General features: G+C 45.4%; 1 protein-coding gene across 1 annotated transcript in view; it reads left to right on the top strand.

Annotated features, from left to right (window-relative positions):
* The window catches only part of COL22A1 (collagen type XXII alpha 1 chain), a 355,966-nt gene that overhangs the window by 94,965 nt on the left and 240,132 nt on the right, over window positions 1–20,869 (top strand). The window contains exons 5-7 of the mRNA XM_066578764.1: window positions 4,191–4,302; window positions 18,559–18,682; window positions 20,009–20,284. Coding sequence (XP_066434861.1) covers window positions 4,191–4,302; window positions 18,559–18,682; window positions 20,009–20,284 — 512 coding nt within the window. The remainder of the gene's footprint in view (window positions 1–4,190; window positions 4,303–18,558; window positions 18,683–20,008; window positions 20,285–20,869) is intronic.

Here is a 20,869-nt window from a genome sequence, read left to right on the forward strand (position 1 = left end):
TGAGTAATATCCATATACATTGTGGAAAGTGACCTTCACATTACGTCGGGGTCCAGAGCCGCATCCATCTCCAAGAAAGAATGGAGCGACCAAACATTGTTATCTGCTAAAGAAGATGATCTGATATGATAGATAGATAGATAGATAGATAGATAGATAGATAGATAGATAGATAGATAGATAGATAGATAGATAGATAGATATGAGATAGATAGATAGATATGAGATAGATAGATAGATAGATGATAGATATGAGATAGATAGATATGAGATAGATAGATAGATAGATAGATAGATAGATAGATATGAGATAGATAGATAGATATGAGATAGATAGATAGATAGATAGATAGATAGATAGATAGATAGATAGATAGATGATAGATATGAGATAGATAGATAGATAGATAGATAGATAGATAGATAGATAGATAGATAGATAGATAGATAGATATGAGATAGATAGATAGATAGATATGAGATAGATAGATAGATAGATATGAGATAGATAGATAGAGAGATAGATAGATATGAGAGATAGATATGAGATAGATATGAGATAGATAGATAGATAGATAGATAGATAGATAGATATGAGATGGATAAATATGAGATAGATAGATAGATAGATAGATAGATAGATATGGGATAGATAGATATGAGATAGATAGACAGATAGATATGAGATAGATAGATAGATAGATAGATAGATAGGAGATAGATATGAGATAGATAGATAGATAGATATGAGATAGATAGATAGATAGATAGATAGATAGATAGATAGATAGATAGATAGATATGAAATAGATAGATATGAGATAGATAGATAGATAGATATGAGATAGATAGATAGATAGATATGAGATAGATAGATAGATAGATAGCAGATAGATAGATAGATATGAGATAGATAGATAGATAGATAGATAGATAGATAGATATGAGATAGATGGATAGATAGATAGATATGAGATAGATGGATAGATAGATAGATAGATAGATAGATAGATAGATATGAAATAGATAGATAGATGGATATGAGATAGATAGATAGATGGATAATAGATAGATAGATAGATAGATAGGAGATAGATAGATAGATATGAGATAGATAGATGGATATGAGATAGATAGATAGATAGATGGATATGAGATAGATAGATAAATATGAGATAGATAGATATGAGATAGATAGATATGAGATAGATAGATAGATAGATAGATATGAGCTAGATAGATAGATAGATAGATAGATAGATATGAGATAGATAGGTAGATAGATAGATAGATATGAGATAGATAGATAGATAGATAGGAGATAGATAGATAGATAGATAGATATGAGATAGATAGATAGATGGATAATAGATAGATAGATAGATAGATAGATATGAGATAGATGGATATATAGATATGAGATAGATAGATAGATAGATAGATAGATAGATAGGAGATAGATAGATAGATAGATAGATAGATAGATAGATAGATAGATAGATATGAGATAGATGGATAGATAGATAGATATGAGATAGATAGATAGATAGATAGATAGATAGATAGATATGAGATAGATAGATGGATATGAGATAGATAGATGGATAATAGATAGATAGATAGATATGAGATAGATAGATAGGAGATAGATATGAGATAGATAGATAGGAGATAGATAGATAGATAGATAGATAGATAGATAGATAGATAGATAGATAGATAGATAGATAGATAGATAGATAGATAGATAGATAGGAGATAGATAGATATGAGATAGATAGATAGATATGAGATAGATATGAGATAGATAGATAGGAGATAGATAGATAGATAGATAGATAGATAGATAGATAGATAGATAGGAGATAGATGGATATGAGATAGATAGATAGATGGATAATAGATAGATAGATAGATAGATAGATAGATAGATAGATAGATAGATAGATAGATAGATAGATAGATAGATAGATAGGAGATAGATAGATAGATAGATAGGAGATAGATGGATATGAGATAGATAGATAGATGGATAATAGATAGATAGATAGATAGATAGGAGATAGATAGATAGATATGAGATAGATAGATAGATAGATATGAGATAGATAGATAGATAGATAGATAGATAGATAGATAGATAGGAGATAGATAGATAGATAGATAGGAGATAGATGGATATGAGATAGATAGATAGATGGATAATAGATAGATAGATAGATAGATAGGAGATAGATAGATAGATATGAGATAGATAGATGGATATGAGATAGATAGATAGATGGATATGAGATAGATAGATAAATATGAGATAGATAGATATGAGATAGATAGATATGAGATAGATAGATATGAGATAGATAGATAGATAGATAGGAGATAGATAGATAGATAGATATGAGCTAGATAGATAGATAGATAGATATGAGCTAGATAGATAGATAGATAGATACATATGAGATAGATAGGTAGATAGGTAGATAGATAGATAGATATGAGATAGATAGATAGATAGGAGATAGATAGATAGATAGATAGATAGATAGATAGATAGATAGATAGATAGATATGAGATAGATAGATAGATGGATAATAGATAGATAGATAGATAGATAGATAGATAGATAGATATGAGATAGATATGAGATAGATGGATAGATAGATAGATATGAGAGATAGATAGATAGGAGATAGATAGATATGAGATAGATGGATAGATAGATAGATATGAGATAGATAGATAGATATGAGATAGATAGATGGATATGAGATAGATAGATAGATGGATAATAGATAGATAGATAGATAGATAGATATGAGATAGATAGATAGGAGATAGATATGAGATAGATAGATAGGAGATAGATAGATAGATAGATAGATAGATAGATAGATAGGAGATAGATAGATATGAGATAGATAGATAGATAGATATGAGATAGATAGATAGATATGTGATAGATAGATAGATATGAGATAAATAGATAGATAGATAGACAGATAGATAGACAGATGGATATGAGATAGATAGATTCAGAAAGTCCTCCGACCCTCTCACTTTGTGTACATGTTGTTATGTTGTGGCCTTGTGTCCCCCTCCTTCTGCACTCAGTGCCCCATAATGACAAAATGATAACACAATGGGAGAAATCTTTGTAAATTAAAAAAAAACTCCCATTCTGCATTGACATAAGTATTCCCACCCTGTACTCGGTATTTAGTGAAGCCCCATTGGCAGGGATTCCAGCCTCCAATCTTCTTGCGGATGATGCCACAAAGTTTGCACCCCTGGATTTGGGGATTTTCTGCCCTCTGCAGGTTGGATGGGGGCCGTCTGTGGACAGCCATTGTCAGGTCTCTCCAGAGATTTCCCATTGGGTTCAGAGCTCTGGCCGGCCACTCAAGGACTTTCACAGAGTTGTCCCTCAGCCCTTCCTGTGTTGTCTTGCCGGGTCTTAGGGTCGTTGTCTTGTTGGCAGGTGACCCTTCTGCCCCGTCTGAGGTCCTTTGTGCTCTGGATCAGATTTCCATTAATATACTAATCTCTGTTTGTATAGCACCAGCTTATTCCACAGCGCTTTCAAATCCCAGACCGCTGCGCAATGCACTGGACACCGGAATTCTCCTCACCTCCAACCGCCAAGCAGACAGTCCCGCCTATCCATCCTCCCCCACCGCCTTAAACAGACCGCTCCCTCTATTATCCTACATATGAAGGTCCCTCGTGATACTTCCCAGACATAAACGCCAGCCCCCTCCTCCTCTACAGATAGATAGGATATCTTTAAGTAACTAATTGAAATGGGGTTGTACAAGATTGAAAATAGTCTGTTCTCTTCCAAACAGCGCCACACTGGTTCACAGTTTTTATATGGTATTGCGGCTTAGTTGTATACACTTCAATAGAGCCGAGTTGCAATACCAGGCACAACCAATGGTCGAGTGTGGCGCTGTTTCTAAAAGAAAGCAGGCATGGTTTTAGACTTCTAGACACCTAAAAATAAAAATGGCAGGACCTTTGGTCTTCATTATGCTTTCCCTCCATATTGAGGCCGCTCGTAGGCATGAACAGTCTCTCGGCAGGCTGTGATCCGGCACTATGGAGACGGCTTTCTTCCTTCTGGAGCTCTTTGCAGTTCTGGATTGTGAAATGATCTTTTTCTGCCTTGTCTCTTCTTATCTTCCGACAGGTTTTGACCTCATGGAGTTATTCAACATACAAAATGTCATCGGAGGGAAGGAAGCCGGGATTCAGAGTTCCTACGTGCGTCTCGGGACATTCCCCATCGTACAGAGAACTGAGTGAGTCCATCAAAGAGCAATTCACGGCCCCCCCGATTCATATGGCAAGCTGTAAGGGTTTCTATAGGCCACCATTGAAGTATCAGGCCAAGTCACTGCCATGGTGGCTAAGGATACACTTCATTACTCAGTAGAATTGTCAGGTAGCTCGTCCTAAGCAACCAGTTTATTTTGGTAATGCCAGCTTAATGCCAGGCTGGTACCACACTGGAGACAGGATGGAGCGAGGAGGCCTAGGTATGAGATAATCAGTTCTCAAATATACATTTAGATGAAAAAGCTAGCAGTTGCACCTGAGCCGTGGTGTCTACAAGGGCCCAAAGAACCTCCAGTAACCAGTGGCATAACCTACGGGTGCCAGAGCAAGCTTAGGTCGGTCCTCCCCTCCCGACTATACCCAGGGGCGTCCCTCTCATGATGTCTGCAGGACCTCAGAGGGACGGCACTAGGGTAATGATTGCCAACTGCAACCCCACAAGTATTGCATTCACTCTGTCCACAGCTCTGGTCAGGCGACTGCCATGCTGTCATTAGTCTATGGCCCCATGACCTCTACACCCAGTGTCTGTATTCCTGCACCACAGGGGAGCGGTCAGGGGGTCACAGACTGATGACAGCGCCATAGCCACCCAACCAGAGCTGAGGACAGAGTGAGTGCACTGCTTGTGGGGTTGCTGCCCAAATGGAGGTCCAGTGTTTCTATTACTACTGGGACGACTATGGGGATCATTTTTAATATTGGGGCCACTATGGGGTCACTAATAATACTGCGGCCACTATGGGGGGACCATGTTACTATTAGGGCCACTGTGGGGGTTACTATTATTTCTGGGCTACTATGAGAGTCACTATTAGCACTGGGGCCACTAATTGGGTCACTATAACTTCTGCAGCTACTTTGGGGGACACTATTAGTACTGGGGCCACAATGGGAGACAGTATTACTACTAGGGCCACTATAGGGTCACTATTATTACTGGGATCAGTATAGGGGTCACTATTACTACTGCGACCACTATAGAGGGCAAAATTACTACTTGGGCCACTATGGAGGTCACTATTACTAATGGGGCTACTATGGGAGTCACTATTAACACAGGGGTCACTAATGGGGTCATTATTACTACTGGGACCACTACCGGGCTTGCTATGACTACTAGGTGCATTAAGGGGGTCACTATTAGTATTGGGGCCATTAAGGGGGGCACTTACTATTGGGGCTACTACTGGGTACACTATTACTTTGTCACTTCAGACATTTCTCAATTCTTCAAATATGTATTGGGTAACTTGTGTATTGATGCTTATAAAATTAGTGGGGTTTTCTGCTGGGGGGACCTCATTTCACACCTCACCCCAGGCAGCATGAAGGCTTTGGGCACCCCTGACTATGACTGTCATCTCATGTATAAACTTCATTGAACTATACCACTGCCCTTGCCCATCCACCCTAGGTACACTGTGTCAGCAATCTATAGATTGCATCCCTATACATCATCCTCCAGTTCTTACACCTGTCTGGGCCCCAGGCAGTGGCCGCTGCTGCCCCGCTCCACTCATTGACACATGGCCTGTCCTGAATGTAGACCACATTGTCTGCATCTGAGCCCGCCCTGGAGGTTACTTTTCCAGTCAGTGTCACTGTCAGGGCTGCTTCAACCATAGTGCATTTGCACTGGGCCCCGTGGTAACAATCAGGGCCCTTGGCTGCAGCACCAACTTCAACTGTATCTGTATCCTCAGAACGCAGATACAAGTGAAAACTATTGAAGAGGTTAAAAAATAATAAAAAGCTTTACCCATCTATTGCATTTCTCTGCTCTTCGGTGTCCACTGACTTCCGGGTCCAGTGGTCATGTGTCTGTTGAAACACATGACTGCTACAGCCAATCACTAGCTTCAGTACCCAGTAAGGCTGGTGATTCGTTGTAGCAGTCATGTGCTTAGTCATGCATGTGACTGGGGTGAGTGGAGACCATGAGAAAGCCTGCAGCCAGTCGGTCTGGGTTGGTTGAGTATGAGTGCTTGTTTTTTTATTTTGGGACAGAAAGGAGGGCAGCGTGACAGTGGAGAGGTGGAGGGGCCATCTTAATACACATGCACTGTTTTACGTCTGTGCGGGACACGGGCACCTCGCACAGCATGGACGCAGGGTGGTGATAACTACCGTTGTTGATCGACTATTGCACTGAGGAGCAGTGCGCACCACGACTGAAGTACGTAACCCAGATGTAAGGCCCGTGTTACACCAGAGAACAACTCTCAGCACAGCGAGAGGAAACGTACACACAGTAGAAAGTAGCCGCACACCAAGCTATGCTGAACGGTAACACCACTCCAAGGAGAAGGAAGCCTGGCCCTAACCTAGCAGGGGAGGTGAAGGGTCCCTGCCTAGAAGCGGAGTATTCGTCTCAATAGAGACAGCCCCACAGTCGTCATCCTGGGCCCTGACTGTCCATGAAGGGACCCTTGGAGAGATGAATCGAACAGCAAAGCAAAATAGAAATGAAAAGCAGCAATACAACTGTAACGTAAACCACAGCAACTAATCTGCAGGTAGCAAAATACCCAGCACAGCAGAGCTCCAAACTCCAAGGTCTCCACTGTGGAACGGAATAAGCAGCACTGAGCCCCAGCAGGAGTGAGAATATATAGCCACACTGCACCCGAAAACTGGTAAAGTGAATAGAAAACCACAACTCCACCCTACTCCCGGGCATGACGAATCCACCATGCATCCATGCAGCAAAGGCAGACAGAACCAGCCATCTCTGCACATCGTGCATTAACCATTGACCTGCATAGCAAAGCGACAGGTCTTAGCCTGTGTTGAAGCCACCATGCCACGAAGCTGTAGCGACCGACAAGCCGCGACATGCTGGGTCAAGTTGAGTATTGAAATGGCCCTAGTCACTGTCTGCACCCCAAGTGTGCGCCGCCAACCAAGCTGGATTTACAAAAGATCCAAACAGGGATCCCACCGCTTTGTATGAAGCATGACCGTGGCTCTACACTGGAACTGCCAAGTGCTGTCTGGGCCTGCCTGATGCCTGTGGCTGTCTACCCACGAGATATAATGCAGGGGCCCCCTCCTGCTGCTGGACTGGATTTAAAGGGTCGTGCCAGCCCGATGGCAGCTGTACCTCCTGCAACCACACTCATTACACCCCTGTCTGCAGCATTACAAGACTCTGTAGGTACACCAGCAGTCTTTATGGTTAGGGATGCTAATTATTTCCCCAACAGGAATGTTGGCAGCTACTATAAAGAAGCCAAAAGTTTCATGAAAAACATCAGTAAGAGTGGAGATAACCATGAAGAATTGACTAGCGGGCCATCATTTCTCATAGGTCCTGGGCAACTCAACTTAAAGGGGTTGTCCAGTTGTAAACTAATGATGCATTTCCTCTAGATAGATACTCAATAGTAGATTGGTGAGGACCATTACCATGAACAGCCACTGATTGACTGCTCTCTGGGCCGGTAGACTCATGCACTGAGCTGATTTGTGCAGGAAGCAGACAGCCCTTCTCCCGATGCAGTGGCCAGACTTGGTAGCACAGGCATTGAAGTGAGTGGGGACTTGGCCTGCAATACACGTTTAGCAGTACAGTGCGAGTAGAGCTGTCTGCTTGCTGTCGAAGTCAGCTAAGTGTATGATAGCACACACCCGGCAAACAGCTATTTTGAGGGGGTCTGCGAAGAACTGACCCCTACTAATGCACTGTTGACCTATTCTAAGGTTAGGCCATCATTAGTTTACAACCAGACTACCCCTTTAAAGCCTCTTAAAGTTGATTTGCCTTAGGTGTCCCATGTACATCTCCAAACACAAGCCTTCTATTGAGCGAACTTCCCAAGGGAATCATGCATTACGTTTTCTACTATCTGAGTGATGATCCCTAATTCATATCACCAAATAATGGAGCAGCCAATGCCAGATTCCTTCACACCCACCGAATTCCCCTTCACTAAATACTGCTCGTTCTTTATTTATTGTCCGCCAGACGGAAGGAACCCAGTGTAAGAATGTCAAATGTTAATATATTCACAGACCGAGGGAAGAATTAAAGGGACTCGCAAACAAAAAGTCACCGGGAGCTCATAGTTCTCAAGAATTCAGTTTTTTCAAAAAGGTCTAGTAATTCCCCAACTTGTGGATTCGACACATATCTGCAGGACTTCAAGAGTTACAAACAACAAAAGGGGAAAACCTCAAAAACAGTCAAGAAAATAAACCTATCAATAAAAACAATCAAACATTGCTACATAAAATAAACAGTAAATGAAAACAAAATGAGAAAAAAGATCAAACTGCCATGTGTGGCAGATGATAAAAAGGAAGATAAAAACCTCCAAACCGCACATGAGAAATGCATATATACGGCGCGTCCGCCTGGTGATAGCAGGTAGATGCCGGGAACTTTGGAATTGGTTACCATTTAAGCCTTTGCAGGATGAGTTTTTTATATAAAAGCACCAATTGTTACAACATATAATGTGAAAAACATAAAGCGATTTTCTGGGACATAAAAAAAAGTTAAATGGCTTAAAATAAAGAAAAACTGAATATTCACCCGTGCCAGCGGCTCCCGGCATTCCGCATGGAAGCTGGAAAAGGGGCGGGCGGTCATGTGCCGTTCATTGTAGATGTGACCACCCAGCCAATCACAGGCTTCAGCAGCCATAGAAGAATCCCCGCTGCAGCCTGTGAGTGGTTCCATGATCGCGGCAATACCAGGGGGGTATGGTTTTGTAAAGAATGTTTTACTCCCTTAATGACCAGTTTCAGTTTTAAATAAGCAGACACTTTTTAGCAATTTCACACATGTGGTGATTTTATTGCCTTTTTTTTCTTCTTTGCCTTCCAAAGTTATCTTTTGTTGCATTTTTTGTGATATATGGCTGTTTTTTTTTTCCTTTTCCGTTTGTTTTTTTTTATTGAGGGTAATATTTACAAAAAGGTAACATTTATAGTTCTTTAGTACATTCATGGTACACCCAGGCCCAGGGACGGGTTCCTATTGGTTTTGGTCATCCTAGTGTATAACTTGTTTCTTATTGGACTACGGGGCACCTATGATAGCGGTTTAGGTTGGGGTAGGACGTCGATTTATTTTCCTCATATTTGTCATTTATTCTATACTTTTCTTTACTTATTTTATATATATATATATATATGTTACATCTGTTATATAAGACCTTTGTGGACCTTCACAATGTCATTTTTAATTTTTTTGTGTGGTTTTCTGCTGTAGCTGCGGCATCCATAGGAGCCCCAGCTACAGGGAAAACACATGCTGAGGGTCGCGGGCGATCACGTGATCACTGAGTACAATAGAGGAAACACAACTGCTGCGGCCGCTCTGCTCTACAAAGCGCTCATTAAGCACAATATAGACTGGGAAGGCAGTTATAAACCACTTCTGTCTTCTCCTCCGACGGCCGAGCACCTGACTGCTCCTGCTGGATGGGGACCTGTCACCACGTCTGTACAACGCACTCCATGATAAACCTCTGACAGTGCTGCTGATGAGATGTCCTTATGGCTATGTGCTTCTGCACTCCGCGGTATCTTCACAATCTGCTTCTGACAATTTCCTGCGCTGTATTCTAATGAGCTGAAAAGAGTCAGGTTTGGCAGAAGAGTCGGGTTTTGCCCCCACGCCGGCCGCCCCTGTTCTTGATTGGCATGCATACTGATTTCTCTTCTTCACTGCAATCCCATACAGGCGCTTTAGCAAACCCGGCCCAGCCCGCGCACCTCAGCTCTGCTCTACTAGCTGTAACTTCAGCGGCATACTGCGCATGCGCCTTAAGGATCATCCCATCTGGACTGTTGTGGTTGCTGGGGCTTCTTCAGTAACAGTTTTTGGTCGTCCAGATTTTGGTCCAACAGAACCTGTTTCTTGGAATTTGGGAAGAAGTTTTGCCACTGCTCTGTGGGTAATGGGAGGTCTGGTTGGGTGGCACTTGTTGAAATGCTGCGATGACTCGTGTGCTTCGTTCACCTGAGATAAGGATGATCCCAACTCGTTTTGCATGAAATATCGCCATCATTCACATTGCCTGTAATGAAGAAAAATCACTGTGTTACCATGAAGACGAATAAAGTTATGTTATAATGAAGCACACCGTTGTTTTTCGGGTGAAATTCTCTGCCAGTTTGTTATATCACACATCGACCTTCCCACTAGAAAAATTAGATGTGAATTAAAGACGACGGCATTCAAAATGGCCGCCATGTTGATGGCATGGCCTAACAGGTTTACTCCTTCCCCTGCGGCTTGTATGCAAAATTGGATCGCTGTCTGTCAAACTGTGTTCACTTTATATGGGTGTTTCTGCACTTTTAGATGCTCTGTAATGCTTGATTTATAGTACTGGTTTCCTCATATAGGGAAGTGAGACCTTTTGGGCAGTTACGACTCCAGGTTTAAAGTCACAGTGGGCATCCTTAGTAATTTATAGGCCCTGCTCTGCTCCCTTAGTAACATTATAAGCTTTTTTCTGCCCCCTTAGACATTTATAGGTCCCCTGAGACATTTATAGACCCCACTGTGCTCCATGAGCATTTAGTAAACCCCACTGTACCCTGGAAATGGAATAACATTTCAAAGAATAAGGACCCGATCAAACTTGCCCATGCCTGGGCCTTGGCACCTGCCCAGGTTTACCATGTGCTGATGCCGGCCTAGCTTATGGACCCCCTAATGCTCCAGGGCTTGGGTGCAACTGCACCCTTTATACCCACTATAGTTTAGTAATCGGGCTTCTCTCATTCAACCCATAGTTATGACCCAGTGGCTTTTGGAAGGGGAAACCCTTAAGCTGCTGACAAACACCCGGCACTTACGAACTTACCACATTAGATGGAAGGCTATTACACACAATACAGATGCTACACTTTATAATAACCAAAAGCCCGAGGAGCATTTGAGAGCGGTATTGAATGGCACTTTAGGGCACACCGATTGGGTTCTCATTAGAGATGAGCGAACGTACTCGTTCGAGCTTGATGCTCGTTCGAGTATTAGCGTGTTCGGGATGCTCGTTACTCGTAACGAGTACCACGCGATGTTCGAGTTACTTTCACTTTCATCTCTGAGACGTTAGCGCGCTTTTCTGGCCAATAGAAAGACAGGGAAGGCATTACAACTTCCCCCTGCGACGTTCAAGCCCTATACCACCCCCCCTGCAGTGAGTGGCTGGCGAGATCAGGTGTCACCCGAGTATATAAATCGGCCCCGCCCGCGGCTCGCCACAGATGCATTCTGACAGAGATCAGGGAAAGTGCTGCTGGTGCCGGAGCTGCTATAGGGAGAGTGTTAGAGGTTATTTTAGGCTTCAAGAACCCCAACGGTCCTTCTTAGGGCCACATCTGACCGTGTGCAGTAGTGTGGAGGCTGCTTTTTGCAGTGTTGCACTTTTTTTTTTTTTGGTATATCGGCCGTGCAGAGCATTGCGTCCTGCAGTAATACTCCAGGGACAGAAGTGCTTAGGCAGGGACAGAAGACATATTGATTGAATATAGGCAGTGGGCCTTTGCAAAACAATTTGGGAAAAAAAATCTATTTGGGCTGCCTGTGAGTGTCCTCAGTGTTCTGGGTCTGTGCTGGGTGTAGTAGTTCTCCAAATTCATACGCAGCCAGCTAAGTGTTACAGCAGGCTTGCGCAAAATTATTTCCTGGCGTTCCGTAAGCAAAGTCAGCCTCCAACCACAGGCCAATAAGCGGCACATTTAAATACAGCGTTCTGTTTCTGCACTACTGGTAATACAGCATGCTGAGGGGTAGGGGTAGGCCTAGAGGACGTGGACGCGGGCGAGGACGCGGAGGCCCAAGTCAGGGTGTGGGCACAGGCCGAGCCACTGCGGTGGCCAGGGGTAGAGGCAGGGCCAGACCGAATAATCCACCAAATGTTTCCCAAAGCGCCCCCTCGCGCCATGCCACCCTGCAGAGGTCAAGGTGCTCTACGGTGTGGCAGTTTTTCACAGAGACGCCTGACGACCGACGAACAGTGGTGTGCAACCTTTATCGTGCCAAGATCAGCTGGGGAGGCACCACCACCAGCCTCACCACCACCAGCATGCACAGGCATATGATGGCCAAGCACCCCACAAGGTGGGACGAAGGCCGTTCACCGCCTCCGGTTTGCACCACTGCCTCTCCCCCTGTGCCCCAACCTGCCACTGAGATCCAACCCCCCTCTGAGGACACAGGCACTACCGTCTCCTGGCATGCACCCACACCCTCACCTCCGCTGTCCTCGGCCCCATCCAGCAATGTCTCTCAGCGCAGCGTCCAGACGTCGCTAGCGCCACTGTTTGAGCGCGAGCGCAAGTACGCCGCCACGCACCCGCACGCTCAAGCGTTAAACGTGCACATTGCCAAATTGATCAGCCTGGAGATGCTGCCGTATAGGCTTGTGGAAACGGAGGCTTTCAAAAGCATGATGGCGGCGGCTGCCCCGCGTTACTCGGTTCCTAGTCGCCACTACTTTTCCCGATGTGCCGTCCCAGCCCTGCACGACCACGTCTCCCGCAACATTGTACGCGCCCTCACCAACGCGGTTACTGCCAAGGTCTACTTAACAACAGACACGTGGACAAGCACAGGCGGGCAGGGCCACTATATTTCCCTGACGGCACATTGGGTGAATTTAGTGGAGGCTGGGACAGAGTCAGAGCCTGGGACCGCTCACGTCCTACCCACCCCCCGAATTGCGTGCCCTAGCTCGGTGGTGGTATCTGCGGCGGTGTATGCTTCCTCCACTAAACCACCCTCCTCCTCCTCCTACGCAACCTCTGTCTCGCAATCAAGATGTGTCAGCAGCAGCACGTCGCCAGCAGTCGGTGTCGCGCGGCGTGGCAGCACAGCGGTGGGCAAGCGTCAGCAGGCCGTGCTGAAACTACTCAGCTTAGGAGAGAAGAGACAGACGGCCCACGAACTGCTGCAGGGTCTGACAGAGCAGACCGACCACTGGCTTGCGCCGCTGAGCCTCCAACCGGGCATGGTCGTGTGTGACAACGGCTGTAACCTGGTGGCGGCTCTGCAGCTCGGCAGCCTCACGCACGTGCCATGCCTGGCCCATGTCTTTAATTTGGTGGTTCAGCGCTTTCTGAAAAGCTACCCACACTTGTCATACCTGCTCGGAAAGGTGCGCTGGGTCAGCGCAAATTTCTGCAACTCCAAGACGGACGCTGCAACCCTGCGGACCCTGCAACATCGGTTTCATCTGCCAGTGCACCGACTGCTGTGCGACGTGCCCACACAGTGGAACGCTACGCTCCACATGTTGGCCAGGCTCTATGAGCAGCGTAGAGCTATTGCGGAATACCAACTCCAACATGGGCGGCGTAGTGGGAGTCAGCCTCCTCAATTATTTACAGAAGAGTGGGCCTGGTTGGCAGACATCTGCCAGGTCCTTGGAAACTTTGAGGAGTCTACCCAGATGCTGAGCGGGGATGCTGCAATCATTAGCGTCACTATTCCTCTGCTATGCATCTTGAGAAGTTCCCTGCAAAGCATAAAGGCAGACGCTTTGCACTCGGAAACAGAGGAGGGGGAAGACAGTATGTCGCTGGATAGTCAGAGCACCCTCATGTCTATATCTCAGCGCGTTGAGGAGGAGGAGGAGGGGGAGGAGCATGAGGAGGAGGGGGAAGAGACAGCTTGGCCCACTGCTGAGGGTACAGATGCTGCTTGCCTGTCATCCTTTCAGCGTGTATGGCCAGAGGAGGAGGAGGAGGAGGAGGGGGAGGAGCATGAGGAGGAGGGGGAAGAGACAGCTTGGCCCACTGCTGAGGGTACACATGCTGCTTGCCTGTCATCCTTTCAGCGTGTATGGCCAGAGGAGGAGGAGGAGGAGGAGGATCCTGAAAGTGATCTTCCGAGTGAGGACAGCCATGTGTTGCGTACAGGTACCCTGGCACACATGGCTGACTTCATGTTAGGATGCCTTTCTCGTGACCCTCGTGTTACACGCATTCTGGCCACTACGGATTACTGGGTGTACACACTGCTCGACCCACGGTATAAGGAGAGCCTTTCCTCTCTCATTCCGAAGAGGAAAGGGGTTCGAGAATGATGCTATACCACATGGCGCTGGTTTACAAACTGATGGTAAACTTCCCATCCGACAGCGCTAGTGGCCGAAGGCGCATTTCCACGGCCCAGGTAGCAGGGGAGGCGCAGAGATCAGGCAGCATGTACAGCGCAGGCAGGGGACCATTATCCAAGGCCTTTGCCAGCTTTATGGCTCCCCACCAAGACTGTGTCACCGCTCCCCAGTCAAGGCTGAGTTGGCGGGAGCACTGTAAAAGGATGGTGAGGGAGTACGTAGCCGATCGCACGACCGTCCTCCGTGACGCCTCTGCCACCTACAACTACTGGGTGTCGAAGCTGGACACGTGGCCTGAACTCGCGCTGTATGCCCTGGAGGTGCTTGCTTGTCCTGCGGCTAGCGTCTTGTCAGAGAGGGTGTTTAGTGCGACTGGGGGAATCATCACGGATAAGCGTACCCACCTGTCAACCGACAGTGCCGACAGGCTTACACTCATCAAGATGAACAAAGCCTGGATTTCCCCAGACTTCTCTTCTCCACCAGTGGACAGCAGCGATACCTAAGCAATACGTAGGCTGCACCCGCGGATGGAAGCATCGTTCTCTATCACCATCCAAAACGGGGACCTTTTTGCTTCATCAATCTGTGTATAATATTCCTCCTCCTCCTCCTGCTCCTCCTCCTGAAACCTCACGTAATCACGCCGAACGGGCAATTTTTCTGAGGCCCACAAGGCTCACTCATATAATTTTTGTAAACAATTTTTATACGTTTCAATGCTCATTAAAGCGTTGAAACTTTCACCTCAACCAATTTTTATTTTTACTGGGCTGCCTCCAGGCCTAGTTACAAATTAAGCCACATTAACCAAAGCGATTAATGGGTTTCACCTGCCCTCTTGGTTGGGCATGGTCAATTTTTCTCAGGTACATTAGTACTGTTGGTACACCAATTTTTTGGGGCCCTCGCCTACAGTGTAATCCAATTAATTTTTAGCCCACCTGCATTACAGCTGACGTTACATCAGCTGTGTTGGGCAATGCAATGGGATGTATTTATGTACCGCCGGTGGGTTCCAGGCACCCACCCATGCTGTGGGTCCACAGGGAGTTGTAACTGCATGTGTCCACTTCTAAAGAACCCCAGTCTGACTGGGGCATGCAGTGTGGGCCGAAGCCCACCTGCATTAAACATGACATTACCTCAGCTGTGATGGGCAATGCTATGGGATATATTTATGTACCGCCGGTGGCTTCCTGGCACCCACCCATGCTGTCGGTCCACAGGGACTTCACAATAGGGAGTTGTACCTGTCTGTGTCTATGAATTAAAAACCCCGGTCAGGTTGGGGCATGCAGTGTGGGCCGAAGCCCACCGCCATTTAATCTGACGTTAGCTCTGCTGTCCAGGGCACTGCAATGGGATACATTTATGTACAGCTGGTGGGTTCCAGGGAGCCACCCATGCTGTGGGTGCACACAGAATTCCCATTGCGGAGTTGTACCTGCCTGTGACTATTTATAAAAAAACGCGGTCTGACTGGGGCATGCAGACACCTTGACAGAATGAATAGTGTGTGGCACATAGGTTCCCCATTGCTATGCCCACGTGTGCAGCTCCAGATGGAGGTGGCACAGGATTGGATTTCTCATTGCTTCTGTACAGCATTGTGGACTATCGCCCCGCCCCTTTTAAAGAGGGTCGCTGCCTAGCCGTGCCAACCCTCTGCAGTGTGTGCCTGCGGTTCCTCTGGCAGACGCACTTATAAATAGACATGAGGGTGGCGTGGCATAAGGGCAGCTGAAGGCTGGGCAGGGACAGTTTGGTGTGCGCTGTGGACACTGGGTCGTGGGGGGGGGGGGTTGGGCAGCATGTAACCCAGGAGAAGTGGCAGTGGAGTGTCATGCAGGCAGTGATTGTGCTTTGTTGGAGGTAGTGTGGTGCTTAGCTAAGGTATGCATTGCTAATGAGGGCTTTTCAGAAGTAAAAGTTGTTGGGAGGGGGGGGGGCACTCTTGCCGCTATTGTGGCTTAATAGTGGGACCTGGGAACTTGAGATGCAGCCCAACATGTAGCCCCTCGCCTGCCCTATCTGTTTCTGTGTCGTTCCCATCACTTTCTTGAATTGCCCAGATTTTCACAAATGGAAACCTTAGCGAGCATCGGCGATATACAAAAATGCTCGGGTCGCCCATTGACTTCAATGGGGTTCGTTATTCGAAACGAACCCTCGAGCATCGCGAAAAGTTCGTCTCGAGTAATGAGCACCCGAGCATTTTGGTGCTCGCTCATCTCTAGTTCTCATGTGACTTGTCTTTGATGAAACAACCCCAGAGGATATTCATAGGGAAAATCAGTACCTTTAGTGAGTCTATTCATGTGACATCTCCCCCAGCCCTACTGTCCTCTGTATGATGAGAAACAAAACTGTCTGTAGGTGGGTGTCTAAAAGGTCAGACCTTGACTTATAGGGTTACTATTGAATATGAGGCGCTAGAGAATCAGCTTTCTTATCAAGCATAACAACTTATTTGCATACCTATTTTCCCAGGGATCATTGCCTGGCCTACTAGACTTCCTTGTGGTGGTCTCCACAAGGAGAAAGATTATCCCCCTAGACCCTGATAACCCCATTCATGTTTCAGGAGTCTTGAAAGAATTTGTCATCAACTTACAGAGTAGTCTCCTAAAGATGGCATTGCAGAGTTTTCTTCTGCACTTTTTGATGGATCTCCTCAGGGAAGACAATTTGGGACAAATAACTGATTATTTTCCCCTACAGACCACCATCATTAAAGAATAATATATTGTACTAAGCCAGGATCAAGGTAGGTGGGCAGTGAGAATGTCACCCCGGCTGGGAGCAGCTCGTGTCTTGGAGCTCCACTGGGCATGGGCTGTACATAGGTGAGTGGGCCTGAGCCAAAGCCCTACATAAGGGACAAACAGAGGTGTTGTAATAGGTCACGGCCACATGTCAGTCAGTGCGCTCTACTGCTTCAAATACTTCATAAACAGGTCAAAACAAAACGCAGGTCTTCTTCAGTCCCCTGAACCTCGGCAGTGCAGGTCGGAGCTGGTGGCATCCTCCTCGGTTTGTCCTGTTAGCACTCAGTGTCCACCTACCAAGCATTTCTCCCTCGTTGAGGGTCTGTTTCCACCAGTCTGGATGCAAAGCTCCACAAGGTAGCCCGTGGGCTGGAGAGCGGTGTAAAACATCTGCAGCAACTTGTTCTTGTGTCCTCTGGTACCAACGACACAACATTCTCTTCATCTCCTCCTGTTCCTCCTTGCTCTGTAAAAATAATCATTGTAACAATGAACAAGTCCAGACTGCGATGGCGCGGGGGTCCACGATACAGCGCCAACATATGGTACAGGACTGCATAAAGGCTCACATCAGTCCTTTGGGCCAATCGCATAGGAATGCCACTCAAGCCATCATGATGATTTTGGAGTATAAACACGGAGAGAACAAACTCCATGTAGATGTGACAACTGGGCGGAGCCAAAGCCAGAACAAGAGCAAAGAAACCCTGACCGAAGAAACCATCCCTGAAGAGGCAAGAGCCGGCATGGAAGAACACATCTAGTGTAAGCAAGCCTGCAGGCTTTTTCTTGCACCACTCTTTGCCCCCTTTGCCTGACCTTTGGGGGATGATGTTGGTGTCATTAGATCTGTGACATCCTCACAGCCGCCGTGCAATCATAACATTTGAGTTTGCTACATTGAGTGACTGTCGGGCCGGGTCAAAGTTCCTATGTGAAGTCTAGCGGCGCTGTTGTGCGTAGCTGAGCTATGTTCATGTCAAGTGCTGACCAGTTTGACTGCTGCCATGTCCCCAAAACGTGGAAGACCGAGCCGTGGACGGCGGACAATTCAAGCCGAATCCTCGGCTCAACAGTTCTTAACATTTACAACCATTTTCCCAAACTTCTATGCCTGCGTAGCGAAGATCGGGTCAATCTAGTATTTGTGAAATAACATACATAGTAACATAGTCTGTTAGGCTGAAAAACACACATGTCCATCCGGTTCAGCCTGTTACCCCCCCCCCCTCCCCCAATGTTGATCCAGAGGAAGGTAAAAAAAAACTAATGAGGTAGAAGCCAATTTTTCTCATTTTAGGGAAAAAACTCCTTTCTAACTCCAATCTGGCAATCGGAATAATCTCGCTTTCCGTTCCTCCAGGGATATATTTCCACAAGGCTTGCCGGATGAATATGCGTTTGTAACCACATTCAGATTCAGAAAAGCCTCCAGGAGGGAAGACTGGTACATTTGGCAAATCATCGACAAGTACGGGATCCCACAGGTATTGTCTGATATTGTTTTAGAAAAGCACTATGGGTCCAGAGTCAAACAAAGCATTTTAAAGGGGTGTGCCTATATGCACTATCCTAAGGGTAAGCCATTAAAGGGAAGGTGCCATTAGTCAAGGACCTCTTGTATAAATAAAGTTTTTATATAAAACACATTTCTTAAAAAATATGTTTAGGATTTTTGTTTTCATTTCCGATGTTGTGATCAATAGTTTAAAAAAATCCTAAAATCCTGCAGTTCTCGCACTGACCACTAGGCCTAATAATAGTCTGACACTTCCTGTTCTGTGGAGAAAACTTTGCAGTTGTCATCTTATTACAGGCAGGATCACACTGAGAAGTGACACCTATATATAGATAACACTGCATCCACCATTCACAATAGGTGATATCACAGCTCACCTCCTCCCCCTCCCTGCACAGTCCACATGGCATGCCCACAACAATCTCCCACAGAAGTAATGGATTTAGACTTCTTTAGACCTCTATGGATTCCACTGTCACACGTTCCCTCATACAGGAGGTAATCAGTTATTGTGCTCATCATTGAAGTTGGGGTGCTGCATATTCAGATTTCCTGCAGATGGAGCCCGTCATCTCACATTTCACATCACCTTGAATAGCTCATGCAGTAGGGATCAGTGATCAGTCTTAACTCCGCAGAAATATCTCGTCAACTGATTTTGAATAAAGGACACAAAACCTGATTTGCCCCCTGAAATTCAGAACCATTACAAATACTTTTTTTTTCTTCAAACAGCGCCACCCCTGTTAATAGGCTTTGTCTGGTACTGCAGCTTAGCCCTATTTACTGATCACCGCTGGATCCTCAATTAAAAGTTTTTTTCCCTCCCAGAAACAGCGCCCCTACTGTCTATAGACTGTGACCAGTATTACAGCTAATCCCTTTTCAAATATATGGCAGCAAAGTGCAATATCTGACACGGTCCATGAACAAGAGGGGCGCTGTTTCAGAAAGGAAAATGCTAACTCTTTTCTTAATCCCAGACAACCCTGTAAAAGTACTTTTGGATAACGTCTTTTCCACCAAGGAACAGGGGTTTACTCAGATAAGATGCGTGGATGGAGATGGTCCAAGGACTGTGCAGGTAGCAGAGTTTTCCCATTTTCTGCCCCCTTCACTACATTTGTAAAAAAGGAGAACTGCGACTTCCTGAACGTTGGGCAGTGATCCACGCAGGCTCGATCACTGGAAGTTTCCAGCTAGCTTTTGATGTTGGCCGATGTGTCTACTGCCCCAATGAGTAAGAAGCCATGAGACTACTGAGAGTCATCGCCATTGTATTTATCACTCACAGGTGTCATTGAGGTTGGACGGAGAGAACAAGGCCTTGGAGTACAGCTCGGTGGGGGTCACCAAGGACGCAGTCAGAGCGAGCTTCCGCAGCGGCAAAGTCAGCGAACTGTTCGATCGTAACTGGCACAAGATTGCTCTGAGCGTGCAGGCCAAGACCGTGAGCTTGTACATCGACTGCAAGCTGGTCATGACCGTACCCATCGAGGAGCGAGAAAATATAGACATCCAGGGGAAGACTGTGATTGGCAAACGTCTGTACGACAGCGTTCCTGTGGATGTGAGTTCATCTATTCTTGAAGAAAGAGAATCAGATAGATAGATAGATATGCGATAGATAGATAGATAGATAGATAGATAGATAGATAGATAGATAGATAGATATGAGATAGATAGATGGATAGATAGATATACGATAGATAGAGAGATAGATAGATAGATAGATATGAGATAGATAGATATGAGATAGATAGATAGATAGAAAGATATGAGATAGATAGATATGAGATAGATAGATATGAGATAGATAGATAGATAGATAGATATGAGATAGATAAATAAATATGAGATAGATAGATATGAGATAGATAGAGAGATAGAGATAGATAGATATGTGATAGATAGATAGATAGATAGATAGATAGATAGATAGATAGATAGATAGATAGATAGATAGATAGATATGAGATAGATAGATAGATATGAGATAGAAAGATAGATAGATATGTAATAGATAGATATGTGATAGATAGATAGATAGATAGATAGATAGATAGATAGATAGATAGATAGATAGGAGATAGATATAAGATAGATATGAGATAGATAGATAGATAGATAGATAGATATGAGATAGATAGATAGA

This window comes from Eleutherodactylus coqui, chromosome 9 (assembly GCF_035609145.1).
Source record: "Eleutherodactylus coqui strain aEleCoq1 chromosome 9, aEleCoq1.hap1, whole genome shotgun sequence".
NCBI lineage: Eukaryota > Metazoa > Chordata > Amphibia > Anura > Eleutherodactylidae > Eleutherodactylus > Eleutherodactylus coqui.